At 39.5% G+C, this 18,010-nt stretch overlaps 1 protein-coding gene across 2 annotated transcripts in view; it reads left to right on the forward strand.

Moving 5' to 3' along the window:
• Positions 1-14,219, forward strand: part of NIPAL2 (NIPA like domain containing 2) — a 68,225-nt gene extending 54,006 nt beyond the window's left edge. The window contains exons 7-12 of one of the 2 annotated variants that reach the window (XM_075213877.1): positions 2,102-2,237; positions 4,078-4,166; positions 5,109-5,172; positions 9,754-9,848; positions 10,962-11,022; positions 13,736-13,822. In XM_075213877.1, coding sequence (XP_075069978.1) covers positions 2,102-2,237; positions 4,078-4,166; positions 5,109-5,172; positions 9,754-9,848; positions 10,962-11,014 — 437 coding nt within the window. In that variant the 3' untranslated portion in view covers positions 11,015-11,022; positions 13,736-13,822. Of the gene's footprint in view, positions 1-2,101; positions 2,238-4,077; positions 4,167-5,108; positions 5,173-9,753; positions 9,849-10,961; positions 11,023-13,735 lie in introns of both variants that reach the window. The other variant, XM_075213876.1, reaches the window with a different exon arrangement.
• The last annotated feature ends 3,791 nt before the right edge of the window (positions 14,220-18,010 follow it).

The following is an 18,010-nucleotide window of genomic DNA, read 5'->3' on the forward strand; positions in this document are numbered from 1 at the left end:
CTTTTTTTTGTTTTGCTCTATACAACACAGGGTCACTACCGGTGACACCACTGCTGTCGCTGGCCGTAGTTCATGGGATGTTGATAACCAAAATCATTCATATCTCTATATATATATATATATATATATATATATATATATATATATATATATATATCTACTATATAAATGCCTAGTGGCGTATGTGGGAAAAAAAAAAAAAACAAGCTGCAGCGCCACCTGCTGGGCAGAGTTATACACTGACCTATATATTTCTTGAAGGAGAAGTGACAGTTGGGAGTGGTTGGTGGTTGCCAGGGGTGACAGTGGGGAGTTTTTAACACCTTAAGTAGCTTGATGAAGGATGTGGCGATGAAGATGAAGGATGAGGTGATGGAGAAAAATGATGAGGTGGTGACATGTGGACAAAACCACGTTAAAAAAAGGCGCTTGCGTCGGGAAGTAACGCTCTTCCCCTGAGGAGGCCTGGGCTAGGCCCAAATGCATGACAAGAACCTTTTTAACACCTTAAGTAGCTTGATTTGACTAGAATGCATGAGTATCATGCACGGGTTAACTTGTGTATATATATGTGTGTATGTGTATATATGTGTATATGTATATATGTATATGTGTATATATATATATATATATATATATATATATATATATATATATATATATATATATATATATATATACAATTGTACCTTCTTTTTTTTTATTTATTTTTTTATAATTTCTGTTTCATAACATGTTTTCTCTTCATTTTCTCTTAAATATTTTACTGTTATCTTCAAGTTATATTTTGAATTATTTTTAATCATTACACTGTTTAATAAATAGGAGGTTTTACCAATATGTTATAATTAATATATACTTTGTGAGTTGGTAGTACAAGTGGAAGGGGGTATTGACAATTCCAAACAAATATTGAAGGGTCTTTTGCCAGATTCAGCTGGTGGATGTTGGACTTACATTATTCAGCTATAAAATGACCTTATTCAACACTGCATGTCTAGTTTATAAGAGCCAGGCCCGAGGAGACGCTCGGCTTAATACAATTTTAGCCCAGTGCCTGGATGTATTTTCAGAGGCGATCTGTTTCTTGATTAATAATTTACTATTCTGTAACATTTAATGTATGCAGACCTTGTGTAAACATGACATTGTTCCTTGTGGAACGTCATCACAAAGTAAATTGTTTTCATGCACACAGGATATTCTACAGTCCTTATAAGCTCTAGATTAGCGGTGGGCAACATCGGGCCCTCCGAGCCTTCACCTGTGGCCCCAGCCCCTTCCTGCTTTACTGTCAGATTTGTTTGTTATAGCTGGTAACATTTAATATGTCTGCTGATGTGTTATTACAGATAGATGTCTTTGATTAAATGTATTGGTTTAACTTATTTCTGGGATTAAGGGTAATGTGCGGCCCCTCTGAAGGTTAGAGGGCCACATGGTGCCGGTTCAGGTTGCCCATCGCTCATAGGGGTGTGGCCATGTCACGATAGAGCACCCTGAGGACATGCCTAGCACTACCCCGTTAACACCTTCATTGCTGTGTGTACCATGGCACCCGGTCACGACTGCTCGGACATGCAGAGCAGCAATGAACAGAGAATACGTTCCAACTTTCCCACCCGCGGGACAAAGGGGTCCATTTAGGGGTGGTGGGAGACAGCCCTGAAATCTGGACTATCCCACCTAAATTGGGACTGTTTGGAAGCAAACATATGGAAAACTGAATCCATATCTCCTGTCTTTAGACAATAAGGAATAAGAGAGCAGCCAGGAAGCTAAATGTCCCAGACTGGAGAAGTGGAGTTTTGTTTTTTCCATTTATCCTCCACCCCCAGAAGGGCACATTCCCTGCAGTTCCCTGACTACACACCCCGTATATATGTCTTTGATCTGCAAACTCTACACTCACCATGTTTTGTTTTGTGGTGCAGCTGGGTGTGAACGGAAATCTAATGCATACATAGTTCCCGGTCTGTTTATTTTGTCTTGTCTTAATTTTTGTTAGCGTAAAAGTGTTTCACACAATCCAGATGAGCTTTATGTTGTATGATTAATACATTAAACCATTTCTCCCTCTTTTTTTTTTTTCTACTTTCAGCTTCTGTGGCCGTGATTTCCGTAAAAGCTGTAGCTGGCATGATAGCGATGACCTTTAAGGGGTACATGCAGCTTACTTACGCCATATTCTACGTCATGGCCGTTGTAATGGTCGCATCGTGCATCTTTCAGGTCAAGTAAGTGATGCTTCTCTTGGCAGGATACTTGTCCTTCGTGACAGCCCTGATTGGTCATGATTTTGGCTAGACAGGACTTTCAGTAACAGAATCTTAATGACTTCAGTGTCTGTATTCAGAACACGGTAAACTTGTGAGTGATCTGTGTCCATTTTTTTTTCTGCTTATTGAATTTAAAAATAATTTATAGAATGACCGACAGTATAATTAATCCTCCCTTGCTAGAAGTCAATAGGGCTTCATTCTTAATCACTCGTATAAATGTCAACTTTTGATGGTTGTTAAAGTACAACGCTCTATAAATAAACTCAAATAAATAATGTACCTTTGAGGGGAAATAAACATATTTACAGGACTCTTCTTGCTGAATTAAATAATGTTTCTGAAATGAAAACAACAAATGAAGCCTCACTTCAAAGTGTAGATCTGTCTGTAAATAACGCCCCAAATAAATGGTTGGTAAAAAAAAAAGGAGCCCCAACTGTTATGTAATATGTGTCTGACACCAAGAAATCAAATAGAAATTTTAATTTTAATGTTCACCATTCACCATAATTATATATAGTAAAAACTTTATGCAATAAAAAATGTTTAAAACTTTAAAATAAAATATCTACAACCAGGGGCTGAGTGGGCTTGGGGGGAATCTGGTTCCATAGTGGGCTACCTTGGGCTGGGTCATTGGTTTACTTGCATTTTTTTTTTCCCTTTAAAATGTTCCTAATAGGCCGCTGAGCCAAGTCTCGCCCCCCGATATAGAGGCTAAACCCACCAAGATTTGCCTTTAATAAAATTGCCGTTTCAAAGCATGCCGGCAAACGGCAAGAAATCGCCGGTTTTAGATAACCGACAATTGATACATTTACCTCAAAGTGTAGAAGGGGAGATAGTGCTGTATTGTGTGGTATCTACAAAATCACATTCTAGTACTGTAGTCTGTTTGAGATCGGATGTTGGCTTATTGTCCCCTTTAGCACTGCAGCACAGTGGCTCAATGGTTAGCACTTCTGCTTCACAGCACTGGAGTCATGAGTTCGATTCCCAACCGTGGCCTTATCTGTGTGGAGTTTGTATGTTCTCCCTGTGTTTGCGTGGGTTGCCTCTGGGTGCTCTGGTTTCCTCCCACACACCAAAAACATACTGGAAGGTAAATTGGCTGCTGTTAAATTGCCCTTAGTCTCTCTAGGTCTGTGTGTGTGTGTGTGTGTGTGTGTGTGTGTGTGTTGGGGGATTTAGATTGTAAGCTCCAATGGGGCAGGGACTGATGTGAATGAGTTCTCTGTACAGCGCTGCGGAAATAGTGGCGCTATATAAATAAATAGATGATGATGATGGAGATGGTGCCCAGAAACATTGGTCATGGCCGGTGAAGCCGAGATACCCATTTGAACTATTGGTGGCTAATAAAAACTGATTAAACTCGTACCACATCGGTGCCCTATTTTCCAGCTTAAAAACAAAATAGAGCCAAACATATAGCCTATACTTGTGTTGTTTTTATGTTGTTGTTGTTGTTGTTGTTGTTGTTGTTTCAGCCGTAAAGGTTATAGCTCAAAATAAGCATAGAACCTGACATGTAATTGTGACCACTCTTCACACCGGCTACAAGAGCATTTTCAGGAATTCATTTCAATTGTCTTTTTTATCTTTGTTTTTGTCTTGAGTTTGCTGTCGGAGGGGTAGTTGTTTATTTAATTTGGCTTCCTGAGTAGATTATGAAGTAATTTTAGGTTCTGCTGAATACCGTTCTCTATAAATATTTATGATGCTGGTATATCTTACAGCGTCTCTTACAATTGAATTGTCTACAATATTATTATTATTCTTTTTCTGTTTCTAGGTTTTTAAATCAAGCAATGAAACTTTACAATGCGACTGAAGTGGTGCCAATTAACTTTGTGTTTTTCACAACAAGTGCGATACTCGCAGGTACTGAGCAATTATATCATGGTTACTAAAACATACAATAAAGCATTTTTATTGCGCCTTACAAATATTACATTTTGAAATCTGCCTGCAGCTAGTAAGTTATTGCTGGTTGTATTGATTTAAAAAAAAAATCCTGACTGTTCTGTCAGTAGTGTTTTATCAGAATAAGACACAGAAGTAGCGATGGTTACATGAAAAGACTTATTTCAATGTTTGTTTATAGCCTAATGTCAATACCTTCCTATAGCACCCCGATCTTTGTTTTTATGTGTTGTTTTTGCTGTTTTTGGCCTAAGGCGTTTATTGACTAACTTAATAATGAGTTTGTGTTTGTTTGTTTTTAAAGTTTAGATTATTAGGTGAGCTTATTGCAAATTAGCTTGGCTTTAGTGTTGATGTTAAGTTCATGATGCCCACACTTAAATTAAAAGCTTTATTGTTAAATGCTCCCATTGAAGGAGGGTCTCCAGCCAAATTAAACTTTTAACAGGAAACCACCCTCCTACCCAATACAACCACGTGACTACTTCTCTGGGAATGCAATTGTCCCAAGGATTCTCCCCCGCCACACTTCCTCCATCACAGTAGTCTCCTGCCTGGGACAGGCTTGGATGTAAGTTGTATATGGCAGCTAATTGGTTGAAGGCCAAAGTTGTCCAATTAGCTGCCGTTCATAGCCTGCCTTTAGCCCCTCCCACATTTTGCAGTCATGTATCCTGAATACAGGACACAGTGATAGACATACAGGAGATGAGTATCTTCCTCTTAGAGTAACGTTTCTTCATGTTATTGTGACATTTAGATCGGGACAATGTGAAAGAGTTCTTGTACAAAACTATGTAAACCTATGTGTACTATAGAAAGCTGAGCACAGAAGGGATTGTTGTTTTTGGTTTTTTTTCTATATGAGTAATTTTGTATTCTGTTTTTTTTTCCTTACAGGAGTAATATTTTATCAGGAATTTCGAGATGCAGCCTTATTGAATATATTCATGTTTCTGTTTGGGTAAGAAAATTGGTCACGGCATAAATGTTTAAGGCTACCCTAATATAAGAAACCATATACCAAAGCTGTCTGTATTCAATAATTCCGTAAACAAGTGCTAACCATGTAGCTCAGTGGAAATGTTCCAGAATGAAATGTATAACAGGAGATATATAGATCTCTCCCTCTCTCTCTCCCTCTCTCTCTCCCTCTCTCTCTCCCTCTCTCTCTCCCTCTCTCTCTCCCTCTCTCTCTCCCTCTCTCTCTCCCTCTCTCTCTCCCTCTCTCTCTCTCCCTCTCTCTCTCTCCCTCTCTCTCTCTCCCTCTCTCTCTCTCTCTCTCTCTCTCTCTCTCTCTCTCTCTTCTCTCCTCTCTCTCTCTCTCTCTCTCTCTCTCTCTCTCTCTCTCTCTCTCTCTCTCTCTCTCTCTCTCTCTCTATATATATATATATATATATATATATATATATATATATATATATATATATATATATATATCTCTCTTCTCTATCTCACTTTGTGGTCTGAAATGATATATGCCGCTTAGCAATTCATCAGCTGCTGACTTGATTGGCTTCTTTTTCAGTGATGTCACTGGATCCTAGTGAGTTGATAGGATGTATGCCTAGTGATGTCTCTGCTTTCTCCCGCATATTCATTCAGTCCATAAAATAGCTGCAGATGACTTTCACTCTATCAATAGCTAATTGGTAGATTGACTTTTGCAGTTAATTTTAGGGTTTCATTTTTTTATTGGTATCTTTGTGACCTTGGGGACCATCTTCTTGTCTGGGTATTTCCTGTGGTCTCCTCATATCACACCTGGCTCTGGAGGATAAAGCACACACATAAAAGGTCTACAAACGTGCTGATATTTAATTGTATTTTGTAGTCATAGTTACGCTAGTGGTACCAATATTTTCAGGATACAGTGCTACATTTTTTGCTTAGCCCACAGTTGGCATGTATGATAGGACATGCCAACAACACGTGACATGCTACAAAGAACTTTATAAAATATCACGGGACAGTGTATGCTATATTACATACTAGAAGGAGTTGTGGGTGAGAGGTACAAATGTTTTTGCCCATGTAGGATTGTATGTCCCACTAGTATTAACATACTGATATACAGGCCTCTGGTACGTTCCATTATCCAGTATATATTATGTACACGTGTATCTCCTACCTTCCGATCATTAAGTGAGCAGTGAAACAATTTTATAATTCTTTCCAAGTCTATCTAGTTCTAGGCTATAAAAAAGCAACTTATAAATGGACGATCCATTAATTAGTCTAATGTTCTGCCGTGATGATGTCTGGGTTATTTCAGAGTCACTTACACAGAAAACGAGATTGCATTTTATTACATTTATGCCTCTCGGAAACTGAAGTGCTTCACCAGACAGTGAATATCTTAATTAACATAGATAATTGCTGCAGAAAGCAGCCTGGTGTGGATGTAGAGCAACATCTTGCATATTAATGGATGAAGTTATGAAAGACATAAAAAGTGAAGGGAAATAAAACAACTTTGTAATGTGTTTAATCTTTACACTTTATCAGAAGTGGTTTTCAAATAAAATTTTTATGTTTTTAAAAGTATGATTGGTACAATGAGGGAGCTGCTGTCTTCTGTTCTGGAAGCCATGTGACCACCGTACAGATTGTAATTCAATTGTCACAAATGTATAAAATTTTTTAAAGGTACATGCAACCCAATTTGATGCCCCCCATGTAGTTATGTAATACATATATTAGGTGATAAAATGTGACAGGGCTTTATACAGATTATACTAAACCTACTGACAACGTCTACCATTCACCAGACTGGCATTGTTTTTGTCTCTGTCTCACTTTACATCCTTTCAGGACTGTACTGCCATTCCAATTTATCTGGTGGTAGTCATTAAAACAAAGACGGCAATCCCGACACTGGTTACATATATGTTTATCACGACTGACCTCATAGGCAAACCGAGGGGGGTTTCCTAGTGCCTGGAAACCCCCCTCCAAGCCTGGGGCACTGTATAATTGAGGTGGCTGGATCCAGACCCCGCTTCACCCTGCTCTGCTTAAAAAAGGGAGAGCTGTGTGCACCTAACAGTAGTGCACGCAGCATTGCCCATGTATATTATAGAGTTGGAGAGCAGCCAAGCACTGTCTAAAATTATAGCCACTCCCACTGGCGGTGTGGTGTGGAAACCCCCCTCTACAAATCCTGCGTTTGCCCTGGACCTAATTTCCGGCTGTTGGCAAATTAGACATCTTGAAATGGTGACATGGAATAATACCGCCAACACATATACCCACAGTGACCTTTACGTCACATGTGAGGGCAACAGATCCATTCATGCTATTAAGGGGGCAATGCAAACACCCGTCCACTGTATAATGTATTTTCCGAAGTCTTGTACATTATACAGCGTACAGGTCTTCACATTTCCCCCTTAATAGCATGAATGAAACTGTCGCCATATCAAACTAAATCTAAACTAAACTGTCGTGTGTGTATGTTGGGAAGACTGTATCCATCCAATGTCTATTAGGACAGCTGATTTCCCATCTGATTGTGTATGTGGTCATCATCTGAATGCGCAGTTGGCGTTTAGTGTAGGTCTTTCTAATTTGGCCGCATACTTGTGTAGTGAAATCTAGTAGAGATTTGGTGACTCAGTGGTCACCTGTAGGATCACCCAGGTGCAGGATTGGGTAAATACATGAACATAATAGAGGAGCAGCATTTGATGGTCAAAGACATGCCGGGAAAGCAGAAATGTCTACATCATAATGTACTGCAAGCCTTGCTATTCATTTTGTAGTAATGGTCGTCACATGGCATAAAACTCCCTCTCTCTGGCAAAGTACTATTCTCTTTCTTCTTATAAGTAGTTAATGTGACCTGGGTTTTTGAAACATTGAGGCTGCTGTTTTTGTGTCTGTCCCATATCCACTTATATAGTCTCAAAAGTATCCTGTCTTCCCTTTTCATCTGTGCTAATCTTCACAATACGACAGATTGGGGGCATGGGTAGGGCAGCACGATGGCTTAGTGGTTAGCACTGCTGCCTCGCAGCACTGGGGCCACGAGTTCAATTCCCACCAACCGCCTGATGGCGGTATATTTTTCCGACGAGTCTATTATTGACACCAAGTATACAGACCAAAAACTTCCCATGACTATAACAGCGACATGAATTAAATGTAGACTTCTAAAATCTAGACTGTTAGAAATTGCGAACAGAGTGAATGCCAGCACTTCACTTTCTCGTCACATAATAGAGTGACATTGAGATTTCTGTATTTAAAGCGGTGATGGCAGGAGCCGGTACCTAACCCTAACCCCAACCGTGACCCTAACCCTTAGATTAAATTGCCGCTTTAAATTTAGAAATCTCCATGTCACTCTCTGTTTTGTGACATAAAAGTGGAGTGCCGGAATGCACTATGTTTGAAATTTCTAGCAGTCTGGGTGGCAGTGTCGTCGGAAGTGTCCTCGGTCTGTTTTATTGTAAGTCTGCATTTAATCCATGCCACTGCTATAGTAATGAGAATTGTTTTTTGCCTATATACTCATTGTTGGTAATAGACTCTTTGGAATAACGAGTACCACCATGGCCTTATCTGTGTGGAGTTTGTATGTCCTCCCCATGTTTGCGTGGGTTTCCTCCGGGTGCTCCGGTTTCCTCCCACACTCCAAAACCATACTAGTAGGTTAATTGGCTGCTATTAAATTTACCTTAGTGTGTGTGTGTGTTAGAGAAGTTAGACTGCCAATGGGACAAGGACTGATGCAAGTGAGTTCTCTGTACAGCGCTGCAGAAATAGTGGCGCTATATAAATGATGATGATGATGATGGCTAAATGGCATTGAACAGATCTGATAAACATTATTCCACATATATAGACACCTAACTTTTTTTCTTTTACTATTATTCAGTCTCTCTACAGAATTTGCCATTGTCCCACATTACAAAGCTGTTCCTTCAACCAAAATATATTTTCCATTATTTTTGCAATTTTAAACAATTAGGTGCAGGGCTAATGAAGCAGAAAATAAAAATGTCCCAATTTTGTCATATACCTGTTCTGTTTTGGCCCTAGCAAACATTGTGTCCTTTATCAGAACGCTGTGTACTGTTTTGGAGAGGCAGTGTTATTTTATAATATATGCAAAACTGTCTTTTGCTGTCAAGTTAGATTTTAGTTTGATATAGAGAGTTTTCCAGTGACAAATGCCTGGGATATTTATAACACTAGTTATAAAACTTTCTTGCACATTAAGCAAATCTAAGCATTACTAAAGTATGGAAATAGACATGTCTCTGCTGAACGGGAATATTTATTCTTCCCATCCATCAAGCTCTGTCTTTTTATTATTTATTATGTCGTTTTCTTTGGTTTTCTTTCCAATACCTGATTAAGTCTCTCTCACAGCCTGCCCAATGCTCAACGTTTCCAACGTAGTGGTCTGTAGATTGTTTTATCTATGTAGCCGTAATAATTTATATTGAGCATTGTAAGATTTAACTTGGTATTTTTGTTTGGAAATAAGCCTGCAGCATATAGCAAGCTCTATGTATAATTTATTGTATTTCTGCAGGTGCTTTCTGTCTTTCCTTGGGGTGTTCTTAATTGCAAGAAACCAAGAGAAACATACGTTCCAAGAACCGTTTATCAACTTTGGCGACATCCCCGGTGAGTATTTGTGTAATTATAAGGATCTAGACCAAATACTTCAAAACTAACACCATCGTTTAACTGTTTGTGTATGTATTAAAAAAAAATACAGTCAATATAGGCAAAGAAAATTGTTATGGAATCTAACATATTTGTTGGCTAATATTGTCTGATTGAACATTAGCCGAAAGTCTTCTACCATCTGAAAACATTACTCGAAAACTCGATTCATGTATGGACGTAGGTCTCTTTGCGTGCCATATCTTGCGTGAAACAGTTCTGCGCATACTCGGATGCACCAATGAACACAATTGCACGCAATTCATGTTTGAACACAAATGACACTTACGACTGTCTACAACTCAAAGGGTGGAACTGGGGTGGGACTTTATAAGTTTATATTGCACATACGTATGTGTGTATCCTGATCTGTGTTCTGTCTGTTAACATACGACAAGTAACGTTTAGGCAGAGTGTACTTACACCAAGATTCAAATTCAAACGTATCTTGAGATCTGCTTGGTTGTGAATGCAGTGGGAACTACATTCAAGTTACGTGCCCGTTTTTAAACGCAAGTTACGTGCAATTTTCTTCCAATCATGAATCACACATTGAAATGTAGCACTGAGAGCGACAGGAAATGTATACTTTTATTTAGGCAAGATGCAAGTAACCATAATTAATAATTAAACACCAAGTACTGTTGTTGGCACAATGTGTATTAAAGTGGTTGTCCAACTTCAGATTAATTGGTTTGTGCATGCACTTCTGAAACTTGTATTTTGTTAGTTTATATTTTTCTATATTTCTTAGTTGCGCATTTGGTTGCCTTCAAAGTGGTTGTTTGTTTTATAAAACTAGGAGCAAAGATAAAAAAAAACTCTGCCTGGTGATGTCATTTCATGGCTGAAAAACATTGAACAGAGCTAGGAAGAAATAGCTTTGTTTAGTAATAGTTTCAGGAGGCATATACAAGCCAAAGACTTGGTCATTTGAAGGTGTACAACCCCTTAAAATAAACATCCATAATTAATATGCCTCTCGTCAAAACATCAGAGACATGGGCCATCTTATTTTACACCACTTAATTGCCTGCTGAACCTGACTCCTCCCTCCTCTCATTTGCATAGACTACCACTTGCATCAGAGAGGGGCTGTCAGCACAAGGGATGGAAGAAACTGATAAAACCGGTAAAAAAAGGGTGAAAAGAAATATTTTTGCTTAACAAAAAAATATTACCGTGGTATTGCTTCTAACCATACTTGCCTGGAGGGGAAGCTAAGTGGCAAGAGCTGGAGGAGAGGGGTGGGCTGGAAAGGGGGGGTTCTCTGGGGGTTGGTGTGACGCACCAAATCACCTTATTGTGGCCCCGCCCACTGTGACTCTATCATGGCATAATAACTCCTTTCACCTTGAATCGTGTCATTGAGGTCCGCATCCAGCTCTGTTCACTAGGAAGTGGGTGGGATCCAGGAGAAAGACCTGGGGTCCAGGAGGGCTACCCGAAATTCGCAAGTCTCTCCACACAAAGGTACCGATGGGGCGAGTATCTGATGAATGATGGGGGAGGGGGGCAAAAATGTCCTCAATAATGTAGAGTAGTTTTGGCGTTTTCTTTAACTCCAGGCTGTTGTCCCTTCAACAGACACTAACATGGTAAACGCGTGTGAGTGTTGTTTATCTCCATATCTGTGGATTTTAGCTCCTCTCCAATGAGAACATTTCCATGCCATCATGTTTCTCCCCAATTAGAGATTTCTGCAGGGAGAGAACTATAAGCATAAGTCTATTGCCGCATACTATAGGAATCCCAATTCGTCCTCGGCCAGGAGACAGTCCCATAGGTAGAAGATTATCTCATTCTGTCTTGTGAGCTGCAGTGAATCATCTGCTGTAGGAGAAGGGTGTGACTTACAGATGGGCCACTCTCAGCTAATAAATATCTTTAAATAAATATAATTATCGATGTAGAACAAATGTTACCATAGCGATACACTGCATTAGAATCTTGGACTCGGGAAGATTATTAAAGTGTCACTTTATAACATTTTAATTTAAAAGGAAATTTAAGTGCAGAACATAATAACAGAAACTGCTACATCATGATCACATTTGTACTATTGCTACATTTACAATTGATCTGGAAATAAGATGGTGAAAAAGTATCAAACTTATATTATACATCTTGTAGCAACTATATATTACATTATTTGGTTCCCTGTGGGATACTGGATGGAGTTAAGAAACCTATATATTTCAAGCTTCTCACACACTGACAGATCTAGTTGTTTGTCCTGAGTAGCAAACTAAACCGGTGCCTAGGTCCTGTTCACATTGTGTCAATAATGGCTTAGTGGTTAGCAGTTCTGCCTCACAGCACTGGGGTCACGAGTTCAATTCCCAACCATGGCCTTATCTGTGAGGAGTTTGTATGATCTCCCCGTGTTTGCGTGGATTTCCTCCGGGTGCTCCGGTTTCCCCCCACACTCAAAAAACATACTGGTAGGTTAATTGGCTGCTTTTAAATTGCCCTTAGTCTCTCTCGGCCTGTGTGTGTGTATGTTAGGGGATTTAGATTGTAAGCTCCAATGGGGCAGGTACTGACGTGAGTTCTCTGTACAGCACTGCGGAATTAGTGGCGCTATATAAATAGATGATGATGATGATGATGAAGAATATGTAAGTGATGTAATTGATCTGTGTGGTGCCAGCTATAGCCACATTGTGTTTGTCAGTAACTGCCCACAGTCCAAATCTTTTGTGGGACAGCTCTAGCTGCTTAAATGGGCATAGCCAGCAGGGAAAGTGGGGTATCCTTGCTTCAATTAAGCATGTTTGAGTGAATCTGGAGCGTTATCTAAATTGCCAGGTATGTTACAGTAACAAATCTCCGCTCATTTTCTCCTTGCACCTCTATGGGATGCAAGGAAAAATGAGCAGATATTTTAGTATAAACTCTGACACGATGTGTCTCCACGGACTGTTCCGGAGACGCACCGTGGCACCTTGTAGCTAATTCAGCAGCTATTTATTTAGCGCCACTAATTCCGCAGCGCTGTGCAGAGAACTCGCTCACATCAGTCCCTGCCCCATTGGAGCTTGCAATCTAAATCCCCTAACATACACACACACAGACAGAGAGAGGGACTAAGGGCAATTTAATAGCAGCCAATTAAACTACTGGTATGTTTTTGGAGTGTGGGAGGAATCCAGAGCACCTGGAGGAAACCCACGCAAACACGGGGAGAACATACAAACTCCACACAGATAAGGCCATGGTCGGGAATTGAACTCATGACCCCAGTGCTGTGAGACAGAAGTGCTAACCACTAAGCTACTATGCTGCCCCTAATTAAATTTCAACCCATAATGTTGCCAGATATGTTTGTGATTTATTGGCTTTCGATGGACCATTTTGGAAAATGTCATCAATGGCTTGGCCATAAAACCACTTCCAGATTGTGCACATTGAAAGAGAATTGACACCTTCTCATTTCAACGTGCCGGTAAAATACTAGGCTGGACGGAGGTATAATTCTGTCTGCCTGATCGCAAATTCTAGGTATGGACAGTGAGTTCCCTTATATGCAAAGACAGATCTGCTTTGTGAAGTGATGACAGAATTGGCCAATACTTTATATCCACCGCATTATTCTAGTCTATACATTGTTTTCACGAGAATGCAGTTTATCAATTCAGCAAGAACCAGTGACCTCGCTGCTTCTGTGTGAATTAATGGGCTATGTTCTCACATAGGTTACCACTGTGTATAGACAGTAGCTGCACCTTAATAAATGTTTCTTGTGAAGAAGTTGTCAAAGTAACACACTGAAGTCCCGTTGGGAAAATGAAATGTAAAGATTTAGCTTTTAATACTTTTTTTTTTTATTTGTATCTCTGCAGGGAAGGAAATGGTGGATAACATCCAGCCAAATTCAAACAGCATTACATATGGGTCTCTGCTTAATTAGATACTCACACACGGCAGCCGCAGCAAAAAGATGAAAGTGAGAGGGAAGGGGTCGTGGAAGGGAAACATGCATTTATTGCCTAAGATTTTCAACACTCTGTCATGTCTGCGTGTCAGATCATTTCCTGTTGACTTTTTATGTTTCATGGAAGAAAACCTGTTCAGTATCCTCTAGAACCTTTGATGTCTTTACGGTTTCAAATCTTAAATGCTGCACAATCTCCAGAGTTTGGAATAGTCCTCATTTGCTAATGATAAACTCCAAGCAGATTTTTCCATATAATTACTGTACTGTATCTACTATTTCCTGGAGGAAATTACTTTTGTTTTTGTTGCACCTTCTCAGGGGGGTGAGAGTTTTGTACAAGTTTTCAGACAGTGAGTAAATGTTTTGCTTTATTGTATTGGATTATGAAAGCTTTGTGAAGTATGTTTTTCTCTATAGCATTCCATAAAGTGATGCTATTATTCATAACTGTGCCATCTGCTAGTTCCAGTTTTGAAGTGGACGGGGATAGAGCAACCTGTAACCAATGTTCACAACTGCAGAGAGTATTTCAGAGACAATGGTGGTGATCATGTGACCTGTTCAGTCATGTGATGATGGGAGCAGGGAGAAAGCCATAGACAGAGAACTAGATGGAGCCAGGTCCCCTAATAACACAGAGTACTGATGTGAGGCTCCTTTTGCACTGAATCAGGAAGATTATGTTGCACCTCCAATATGAAATAACATTTATACACCAAACTTATTACCAACTGATACACTAGGGTCTAAGAGGTTCATGATGCTACATCCATAGTTTCCACCCCATTGTGCTTCTAACTCTTCAGAGCCGCTCCCTATTAAAACTGCCAATTCTGTTGCACTATTTAAGTATATGGAATTCTGTCCTTATTCTAAAAAATGTATTTGATTATTACTGTATAATATGTTAGTAGTGCCATGCTTCAGTTGTTATCCAATTAGCATTTCTAGATCCGGCGCTGTTGCTTCCGTTGCAGCGATTTAATCCTTATTTGCTGCCAACTGCTCACTAGAACAATACAATGGTGCTAATTTTAGGTGGACTTCTGTTCTTGATACATCTTGGTGACCAGGAATGACTGCTGTGTACAGGGTCCTGACCTCATTTCACTAAAAACCAGGATGTAGGCGCTCAGGTATAAGAAAGCAAAATGAATTTAAATCACCGACTGATTAGTTCATTTGAAAATAATTGTTCTATATTGTTCTGCTGTCTTGTGGTTGGAAAACAGTATTAAAAACGCAATACTAAAACTGGCCCCAAAACAGATCGCATGATTAAAAATGATCCAGTAGATATCAATTGGATCACTTTCAGGCAAGTGCATTCATCTGTGACATTAGCAGGCCTCCAAGAGATCCAACAGGTCGACCACAGCACCACACAGAGCGGATCTAAGTCTGATGCTCTGTGCTGTTACAGGGGGATGTAAAAGTTCAGCTTGATTCTACTGCAGACAAATAGATCTGTTTAAAACACCTGTAGTATGTGCTTCATTGCTACCATAGGCAACTGAGAAAAAATACTTATGACTTGTGGTTATTATTAAAAGTGGTTTGCAAATGATCTCATTCTGAACCAAAAGGTGAAAAGAAAAAGAAAATATCCTCTTTTATTGAATGTGTCCCACATTTAAGAACCTGTCATTATCAATTTAAAGTACAAAAGAAAAAAGAAAATCCATCACCGTTTGTCCTGCATCCTCACCAATATTACCCATAATATTAACGTTCTTTACCAGCCTATGGTACACATCATGCATTGTCCATTTGGATTGTATATACCAATTGTATTTGGTGTACTTGTGTATTTTGTTAGCTGTCACAAGCTGCTATGTAACTCAATGAGTGATCCAAATTGAAAGATGATCCTTTGTGTGTGTTTGTGGTTTTGACTCTTATTAGTCAATATAAAATGATACTAAGTGCCGGTAAGATGTATATACATAATGTTTTCTACTGCTTTGCATTCTGGTTTATGTACGGTGCTGAAATCGCTATACAGTTCCAGATTTCTCCAAACAAATTGTAAATATGTGACATTCAGTCTTGAAATCTCATTCACTTGAAACTGTTCATGATGACTGCTACAATTACTAGTTTGTTCCGATACTGTAAATATAAAGGGTAATAAAATATTGGAGGGGAAAAAGCACACGTGATTAAATCAGCTTATTCTGGTGTTTTGAGTCTATGGCATTTTCTTGATAAAAGCGCAATGCAATTTTTTCCTTGTGAAATAACTTTTTACTGACCCATCTGTAGTCTACCCTTAAAAAAAAATGACAATACTTATAATCAAATATACTGAAGATAAAATTTAGCACCTCAAATTCATATCCATATAAGTGCAGAAATAACATATAGAACTCTACATCGGTCTAGTCAATCCAATAATTCTTATTCCTTAAATTCCTCAACGTCAAATCATGCAATAATCATGCTTGTTTTTAAATGTCAATTATTTGTTTGACTATTTATTTGTTGTTCATCCTCTTATAAAATCTGTGTCACATATTGCCACTTTTACTATGGGAAGGAATAACTTATTACATATGTTCGTTGAGAATATCCCAAGCATTGAAAGCCCACCCCTGACTCCTTTCAGCCCCCCCCCCCAACCCTGTTTGTAGCCCTATCTTTTTCTGTTTGTAGCAAAACTGTCTTGTGCTGTGCAGCCAGGACATCATGTTGCCATGGAAACGTGGGGTGAAGCAAAGGTCAGCCACTGCAGGGAATAGGATCTGGGAGGAGGCACAGGAATGAGGGAGAAAAAAGGCAATGAGAGGTGCTGGTAGCCAGAAATGTTTGTGGCAGCAGCAGGGGAAGGAGAGATGTCTGAGGGGGAGTTTGCTGGAGAGACAGAGTGTTGAAGCAAACACAGAAACCCCAGAGCTATCAAAGAAGCTGCTGGGTGTAGTGTGGCACAGGAAAGTCTTGTAGCCGTATCTCTGCAGATAATCAGTATCAAGCAGCCTGAGGGAGATTACACAGTAAAGCGAGTCTATGTGCTGAGAGCGACAGCTAGCACGATCAGGCTTGCAGGTAGTCCACAATCCAGCAGTAGCTTTGACCTTCATCCAGAGGGAGAGAGATAAGTAATAACACACCAAACACTGTGACACCATTATTGATGCATTAAGAAAAGAACACTATACCTCTAATTTCACAAGTTAGACCTCCTAACATGAATCTGTACATATATCAGACTGTGTTGCCTGTCAGAAATATAGAGACATTCCAAGTATCAGAGATCTAATGCAAGTTACACCTGAAGATACCCTAGTTAAATAGCCTGGGTTACCAACATTTCTACAAGTGTACCAAAGTTAACTAGTAGTTATTACAAACTATTTAATATTGCCAGGACTGTGATTATTGCATTAAAACATTGTGTATTTATATGTCACACTGTGTGTGTGTGTGTGTGTGTGTGTGTGTGTGCAGTGTGGAGAGTTGTGATTCCAATGAATGCATGTTTTTCAGCCATCTTGTTTGTTTGTCTTTACTGTACGTACTTTTGCCTTTGATCTTCCCAATTGTCTCAATTATCCAGTCCAGAATCTTCCCCTGTTAAATTCTGCCTTACCCATTTACGTCCCCATAAACACCCATTTGGTTGTCTGTAACCACAGTGTGTGGTCCCTTATTATTCAGAGGGTTAGTGTGGTCAGGTACAAGGGTTTCCTGAGTCAACACCTTGTGGATGTAGTAACAGTTCACATCCCACCATATTGTGTAAAGGGATCGGTTGAAGGGACTGAAGTGAAAAGAGACATCAATTCACCACCCCTTTTAGGGTACTTGGGAAACGGGTGCTACATGTTTTGTCTCTCTTCCCCCCCCCCCCCTCCAATTTTGCACCTTTCTCTCACTAAGAAAGAATGGGCACGTGTAGGATTCCATCACCATCACGCGAAGTGTGGCAGGGGGTCACCAGAGCCCAATGTCCTTATTCCCACTGTCCTTATATCCTGCAATAAATAGGATTTTTATAAGCGATTGTCTTTGCAGATATGCGCATGCACAGTGACACTGAAAGCTCAGCAATGTTAAAAACTTAAAAATTATATTAAATGGCGATAACAGAACAGGCAGCTCTCTAGTATATATCTTCCCAGTATACTGCTCCTGATACATCTTCCTATATAGCTTCCCCACTATACAGATTCCATGCCTT

This window comes from Mixophyes fleayi, chromosome 5 (assembly GCF_038048845.1).
Source record: "Mixophyes fleayi isolate aMixFle1 chromosome 5, aMixFle1.hap1, whole genome shotgun sequence".
NCBI classification, from domain to species: domain Eukaryota; kingdom Metazoa; phylum Chordata; class Amphibia; order Anura; family Limnodynastidae; genus Mixophyes; species Mixophyes fleayi.